The sequence below is a fragment of the Mandrillus leucophaeus genome, unplaced genomic scaffold (assembly GCF_000951045.1).
Source record: "Mandrillus leucophaeus isolate KB7577 unplaced genomic scaffold, Mleu.le_1.0 Scaffold1288, whole genome shotgun sequence".
Classification (NCBI taxonomy): domain Eukaryota; kingdom Metazoa; phylum Chordata; class Mammalia; order Primates; family Cercopithecidae; genus Mandrillus; species Mandrillus leucophaeus.
In genome coordinates, this window is record NW_012101241.1 from 195,214 (window position 1) to 202,442 (window position 7,229).

General features: G+C 52.5%; 1 protein-coding gene across 1 annotated transcript in view; it reads right to left on the reverse strand.

Annotated features, from left to right (window-relative positions):
- The window catches only part of HMGB3 (high mobility group box 3), a gene marked incomplete at its 3' end in the record, with an annotated part of 6,248 nt that extends 3,944 nt beyond the window's left edge, over positions 1-2,304 (reverse strand). The window contains exon 1 of the mRNA XM_011972335.1: positions 2,168-2,304. Within this exon, the coding sequence (XP_011827725.1) occupies positions 2,168-2,222 (55 nt within the window). The remainder of the gene's footprint in view (positions 1-2,167) is intronic.
- Positions 2,305-7,229: the final 4,925 nt, after the last annotated feature.

The window sequence follows — 7,229 nt, forward strand, 5'->3', positions numbered from 1 at the left end:
CTGTATTGTTCGCTAGTCTGGGCAGCGCAGGGCACGACGCGCGGCTCAGCGCTCCCCAGCCTCGCGCTAGCTGCCTCCACGAGAGCCGCCTGATTGGCCAGCGGGCTCTGCCGTTTAAAACAGCCTCCTCGCCTGGCCATTGGCTGCGGGCCTCATGCATATTAAGCAGGCGCGGACGCCCATTGGGCGCGGCTGCTGGGATCATTCATTCAAACAGAACGACCCGCCGGCGCCGGCTACGGAGGCCAAACAGGGAAAGACCTAGTCTCGCCTGCCCGCCCCGCCCACCTCGCCAGCCCCCTCCGCGGACAGAGCTGGGATCGCCAAGGGCTTTGAAGAGGTGGCCCTGCGATTCCCGGAGGCCTCGGCCTCTGGCGTGGGAAGGTGAAGTCCAGCGCCTTTGCGCTGCCCTCTGCTCCCGCCGCACCGCGGCCTGGGCGCCCCTGGCCTCCAGTCAGCTCCCCTGCCCGGGGAAACACCTCCGGGCCCACCACGGAGGAACGATGGTAGACCACCTCTACCCGGTTCGGCTGCGGCGCCGCGAGAGAAACGCGGCTGCAGCTCGCTCCTCGATGCCTGGCGGAGGGCAGCTGCTTCCTCGCCAAGACCTCGGGATTTGGCCCTCGGATCCCGCTGCCCACCCGAAAGGCACCTGATTCCGCTTCTGCGGATCGTGCTCAACTAGGCTCTTTCCACTAAATGCCAGAAAGTCTTTATTTGCGCCCGAAATTGCGGAACCGACGGGCTAAAAGAGGAAAACAAAATTTGGCAAGAGCAGAGAATTTGTGAGAAATTGTAGTTTTGTGGGCAAAGAATAATACTTTTCTTCTTACCCTCTTCTCTGCCTCGGTTCAGGCCCTCATTCCCTCTACTCTCCTGACACACCCTAGAGCGAAGAATTAAAGCTTCGCGAATGAATGAGCGAATGAATGAATGAATGGGATTTGACTTGATCTCCACTTTGCCACTAGCTGGTGGTATGACCTTGAGCTAGTCACTTCTTTGGGGATTCAGGCAATGTTTTTCAAAGTGTAGGAGCCTCAGTGTCACTTCTGTAAGGGATGTTCTGAAATTAGTGGGGCCTGTGCCTGGATGACTGGCAGGTGTTGCTGGAATTCAATAAGAGGAAGAAACGGCCAGGGATACTAAATATCCTACATCGCATAGGACAGTCTCACGCAAGGAAGAAATATTCCACTTCAAATACAAGTATCAGCCCTATTTGGAAAGAAAGTATCTGAGGGCCGTTGCCTGGAAAGAATGAAAGGGTGAGAAAAAGAGCAGTTTAAAGATTGAAGGTTGGAGAAAATAATGCAAAGGAAGAGATGTCATGAGTTTGGTTTTTCTTTTCTTTGAAAGGCCAAGAAATCCAGCTATTTATGAGTCCTATATTCAGAAATAAGCCCCACCAGAACATGAATTTTCCATAAGGCCACCTCATCCATCCCTCTATCCTGTTAGAACCAGCTGAGTGGTTGCCTGCCTTCTGCTTGCATACCACCAGTCATAGGGAGCTTACCATCTTCCTTCATGGCAGTTCCTTCCATCTTCAGCCACCTCTGAGCCTTAAGGTCAACATCGCCTCACAGGGTAATCCCTCACACTTCAGAGAGTTCATGGCAGGCCAGGCCTTTTCTCCAGACAGCCCCTCCCTGCTCCTTCTACAACCAGGTTCCCAGGGTCTGACCTGCCCGAGCCACTCCCTCTTCCCCTGTCTCCACAAGGCCTAGAGGGGAGCAGGGTTTCCACAAGCGATCTGACCAATACCTGCCCTCTGCCAGAGCACCCTAGCCTCTCAAGGTTGCCAGGCCTTTCTAGACCAGGGATCCAAGTTGGGGTCCAGCTACTGCCCAGCAACTGCCCACGGTGGCAAGTGACACTTGGCACAGTTGGCAGGCACCATGGTGGGGGAATTAGAGTGGTGCGCCCTTGGATGGATGACAAGGGTCACACAAGCCCATGCCAACTCGCAAACAGCACATGTATGCTCGTACTCATGTATGGGTACACCCAGGGCATTCCCAGAGGCAGCAGCTTCAAGGACAAACCAGAGAAATAAGAGCATCTCCCAACCCAAACTGGCACCCAGATACCACCCTCAAGACCCATGCTTCCCCGCCCCACTGCCCCAAAGCTGCCCATTGATCATCTATTTCTCCCCACATACTTCGAATGATGAAAGGATTGCGCTTACGCGCAGGAAGTATTTCCATCCTTTGCATAGGAAATATTTCGATCTCTGCTCTCGAGAAAGCTACCTCTTATGTGGAGTTGAAACACTTGGTCTGAAGCTAAACTCCAAACTGGTCATTGTCAGAACATGAACTCATAGAACATGACTATGACATCGCTGAGTGACAGAGATCCAAGATGGCTCCCTGCTCCTCCCCATCCCCCCAGCCGCCTACCCACCAATGGAGGTTCCTCACAGCCAGATTTTCTCCTTAATACCCACCTATGTGCAGCAACATGCCTGAGCAGGGCCTGTGGCCCAGTGGGCTCCTGCCTCAGCAGAAACTTTCATGTACATGTATTGCATGTCTACTAATAAGTAACAGAAGGGAGATGAGATGGAGTGGGAGGTAAGGCTGGAAGAAAGGGACAAGATAGAGGCTTTGGGCTCTGTCACTGACTTCCTGGTATGCCTTTTCACCTGTCACCTGAGGGCTCCGAGCTTTAGTGTCCTCTATCAAAGGTGATTCCACCTGCCTCATCCACCCAGACCACTGCCAGTCTTGGTGGTGAGGGAGACTGAATGAAAACAGTCTGCTTGTCACCAAAGGCCAACCAGGAGAGGCCTAAAGACTAGTTTGGAAGGTGTTAAAAAAAAAAAAAAAAAAGAAAGAAAGAAAGAAAAGAAAAAGTGACAGAAAGCCAGGGATGCCTGGGCACACCCTGGACTCAGGGAGCCCAAGGCAGGCTGCCTTCTCTGCAGCAAAGCTCAATGCCCGTTGGCTTGAGGGTACCTCCAGCAGCAGCACCCAGGTCAGCGTGAGAGGGCTTGAGGGAAGGAAGGATACTCTAGGCCTCTGCCCTGGCCCTACCTGGAAACAGGCAAAGTCCATCCACATAGGAGAACCTCAAACCAGAATCCCTTAAGCTGCTTGGCTGCCTGGAGAAGTTACGAAAACATTAGAAGTAAATAAGAAATGGGATGAAATGTGGCAAATGCTATTTAAAGAGGTTTTCAGTCCCTGTCAGTTCAAGGCCCCTAAAAGACTAAGGGAAACCCTCATCGTTCAACAAAGATGAAACCCTGGTCCCCTGGCCCACCCCCTACCCACTCCACCCACCCTCCCATAGTGTCCAAAGTCTTCATTTGGGTACCTTGGGCCAGCCCAGCCTCCTTTTAAGAATCATGCCTGGCCAGGCACGGTGGGTCACACCTGTAATCCCAGCACTTTGGGAGGCCGAGGTGGATGGATCACCTGAGGTCAAGAGTTCGAGACCAGCCTGGCCAACATGGCGAAACCCCATCTCTACTAAAAATACAAAAATTAGCTGGGCGTGGTGGCAGGCACCTGTAATCCTGGCTACTCAGGAGGCTGAGACAGAGAATTGCTTGAACCCAGGAGGCAGAGGTTGCAGTGAGCTAAGATCGCACCACTGCACTCCAGCTTGTATGACAGAGTGAGATTCCATCTTGGGGGGCGGGCGGAAGAATCACACCTATAATCCCAGCACTTTGGGAGGCCAAGGCAGGAGGGTCACCTGAGGCCAGGAGTTTGAGACCAGCCTGGGAAACATAGTGAGACCCCCATCTAAAAAAATCAATGGAAGTGTAGCCAGAGTGGATATGGGGGGGGTAGGGGTGGAATGGGATTGTTGAATAATTTAAAATATATTAAGGGAAGCCAGATGTAGTGGCACCCACTTGTAGTCTCAGCTACTTGAGAGGCTGAAGTGGGAGGACTGGTTGAGCCCAGGAGCTCAAGACCAGCCTGGGCAACACAGTGCGATCTCATCTCAAATATGTATCTGTATATCTGTGTGTGTGTGTGTATATATATGTATATGTATATATGTATGTTTATATATGTGCATATATTTATATGTGTATATGTATTTTATATATGTATATATATTTGTATATATTTATATATGTGTATATATTTTTTATATATGTATATATATTTATATGTGTGTGTGTGTGTGTGTGTGTATATATGTGTGTGTATATATATCCCAGATGCAGTGGCTTACATCTGTAATCCCAGCAGTTTGGGAGGCTGAAGCGGGAGGATCACTTGAGGCCAGGAGTTCCAGACCAGCCTGGGCAATATGGTGAGACCTTGTCTCAAAACAAAGAAATAATCTGGACGAGGTGGTTCATGCCTGTAATCCTAGCACTTTGGGAGGCCGAGGTGGGGAGGCTGAAGGACGAGAATCGCTTGAACCCAGGAGGCGGAGGTTGCAGTGAGTCGAGATCATGCCACTGCACTCCAGCCTGGGGTAGAGTGAGACTCTGTCTCCAAAAACAAACAAGCAAAACAAAACAACAACAACACAACAAAAACCGAAGAAATAAAATAAAATTGTGTATATAAGCATTAAGGGAACTTGCTGTGAAGACCCTACAATGAAACAAGATTTTTCAATATGGCATCTAGGAACCTTTGTAAATTCAGAGTCCTTGTAAGTGCAGATCTTCAGGAATAGGGAGTCTTTACTGGCTTCCAGGCCTTCTCAGGAACCCTGCCGCACACCGCTTAGCCTCCTGTGAACTACTTCACCACCAGGTGCCTCCCCTCGCCCCTCCCTGTTACCACACCCCTGGTCACCTCCTCTCCCCATCTGCTCTTTGGTGGAAATTGCATTCCAGCTCTACTTGTTTTTCCCGTAGAGGGGAAAACCTTCTCAGAGGTGCTTCTCTATTAGAATGGATTCGTAGAGCTGCACCGCTGGGAAGACTCTTCCAGGCCCTCCAACCCAGCCTCCTCGTGGCACAGAGGGCCCAGCGGCCTGGAGATTTGCCCAAGTCCCCACATGGGTCAGTGGCTGAGCCAGGGCGGGAACTCTGGTCTCTTGACCTTTACTAAGTGCCACATTTGTCCTCTCTTGATAGCTTAGCTCCACTGTGGGTGCCGAGGCCTTTGGTGAGCTGGCGAGAGCAGCCAGCGCCCTCCAGAAGAGGTTTTCTGGTTCCAAACAGCCGCGAGAGAGACCCGCGGGGAACCCGGCGGCTGAAACCGGCCTCCACTACCTCTCCTGCCCACATCGCACAGTTCAGGCCGCGGGTGCCTAGAGCCCCGACGGCGCCTCGGGCCCCAGGCGGCGCGCCCACCACCACGCCGGGGTACCTTTTTTTTTTTTTTTTTTTTGAGACGGAGTCTTGCTCTGTCACCCAGGCTGGAGTGCAATGGTGCGATCTCGGCTCGTTGCAACCTCCACCTCCCAAGTTCAAGCGATTCTCCTGCCTCAGCCTCTCGAGTAGCCACCACGTCCAGCTAATTTTTGTATTTTTAGTAGAGACAGGATTTCACCATGTTGACCAGGCTGGTTTGAACTCCTGGCCTCGTGATCCGCCCGCCTTGGCCTCTCAAAGCGCTGGGATTACAGGTGTGAGCCACCGCGCCCGGCCTAATTTTTGTATTTTTAGTAGAGACGGAGTGTCGCCATGTTGGCCAGGCTGGTCTCGAACTCCTGACCTCAGGTGATCCACCCACTTCGGCCTTCTAAAGTGCCAGGATTACAGGCGTGAGCCACGGCGCCGGACCGGGCGTCTGCATTTCACCAGATGGCTGCAAGTCCGTTGCCACTCCCGACTTCACTCACCCCCTCCCCACCAGACCCCCAAGGCGGCCGGGACGGTGGGAAAGGAGCCACTGGGGCGGCTCCCTCCCACAGCACTGCTCTTGCCCAGGACTGGGACAAACAGGCCGCCGAGTCAGCAAGAGAAAGGAGCCCGCGGAAGCCAGGGCTGATCAGAATGACGCAGGCCTCTTTAGCAGCACCAGCGCCACCACGTCCCTGCTCCGGGCTCCTTTCATATTGAATGAAAAGCGGGAAGTGGGTCAGTGACCAAAGGATTTCCTACTTTTTACTCTCCACGCCAGTGCCTTGTGGGAATACAATCCTAATCTACAAAAGCCCATCAAGGGCCAGTGACGTTCCAGGCCGGCCGGGGCCTGTGGGGAAGATGGAGATGAAACTGAAGGGCCCTTGACCTTCTAGGCACCGGTCTCCCTCAGAGGAGGGGAAGGCAGCAGAAGGGAGGGGACGCTCCAATGGGATATCTCCCACCGGCCACCGCATTACCGAACAGCCCTGCCTTGTCCGGCCTTGAAGTCTTCACCATGCTGCTGGGTTACCCAGTCTAGATTCTCACCTCCAAGCCCCATCCCATCCAGAAGGCCTGCACATGCAGCAGGCTGTAGTCCCCACCCTCCACCCACACAAAGTTTCCGACTGGCTAGTGACTGAGGCCCTTCTGTGTCTACCCCCTGTAATGTGTAATGTAAAGGTACAAGCTGTTTCTCTTTACCTGAACCGAAAGGATTCCTGCGGTGGGGAGAGGAGGAGCCACTCTCTAAATGGGATTGCAGTTGCCATTTTTATTTATTTATTTATTTATTTATTTATTTATTTATTTTTGAGACAGAGTCTCGCTCCTGTTGCCCTGGCTGGAGTGCAATAGCAGCAATCTTTGCTCACTGCAACCTCCGCCTCCCGAATTCAGGCGATTCTCCTGTCTCAGCCTCCCAAGTAGCTGAGATTATGGAAGTGTGCCACCACGCCTGGCTAATTTTTATATTTTCAGTAGAGGCAGGGTTTCTCCACATTGACCAGGCAGGTCTCGAACTCCTGACCTCAAGTGATTCGCCTGCCTCGGCTTCCCAAAGTGGTGGGATTACAGGCATGAGCCACCGCGCCCGGACTATTTTTTGTTTTTGAGATGGAGTTTCACTCTTGTTGCCCAGGCTGGAGTGCAATGGTATGATCTTGGCTCACTTCAACCTCTTGCTTCCTGGGTTCAAGCAATTCTCCTGCCTCAGCCTCCTGGGTAGCTGGGACTACAGGCACCTGCCACCATGCCCAGTTCATTTCCTATTTTTCGGAGAGACAGGGTTTCTCCATGTTGGTCAGGCTAGTCTCGAACTCTGGAGCTCCGGTGATCCACCCGCCTCGGCCTCCCAAAGTGCTGGGATTACAGGTGTGAACCACCATGCCTGGCCTGCAGTTGCCATTTTTAATTCTGGTTTGTTTTTTTTTTTTTTTTTTTGAGATGG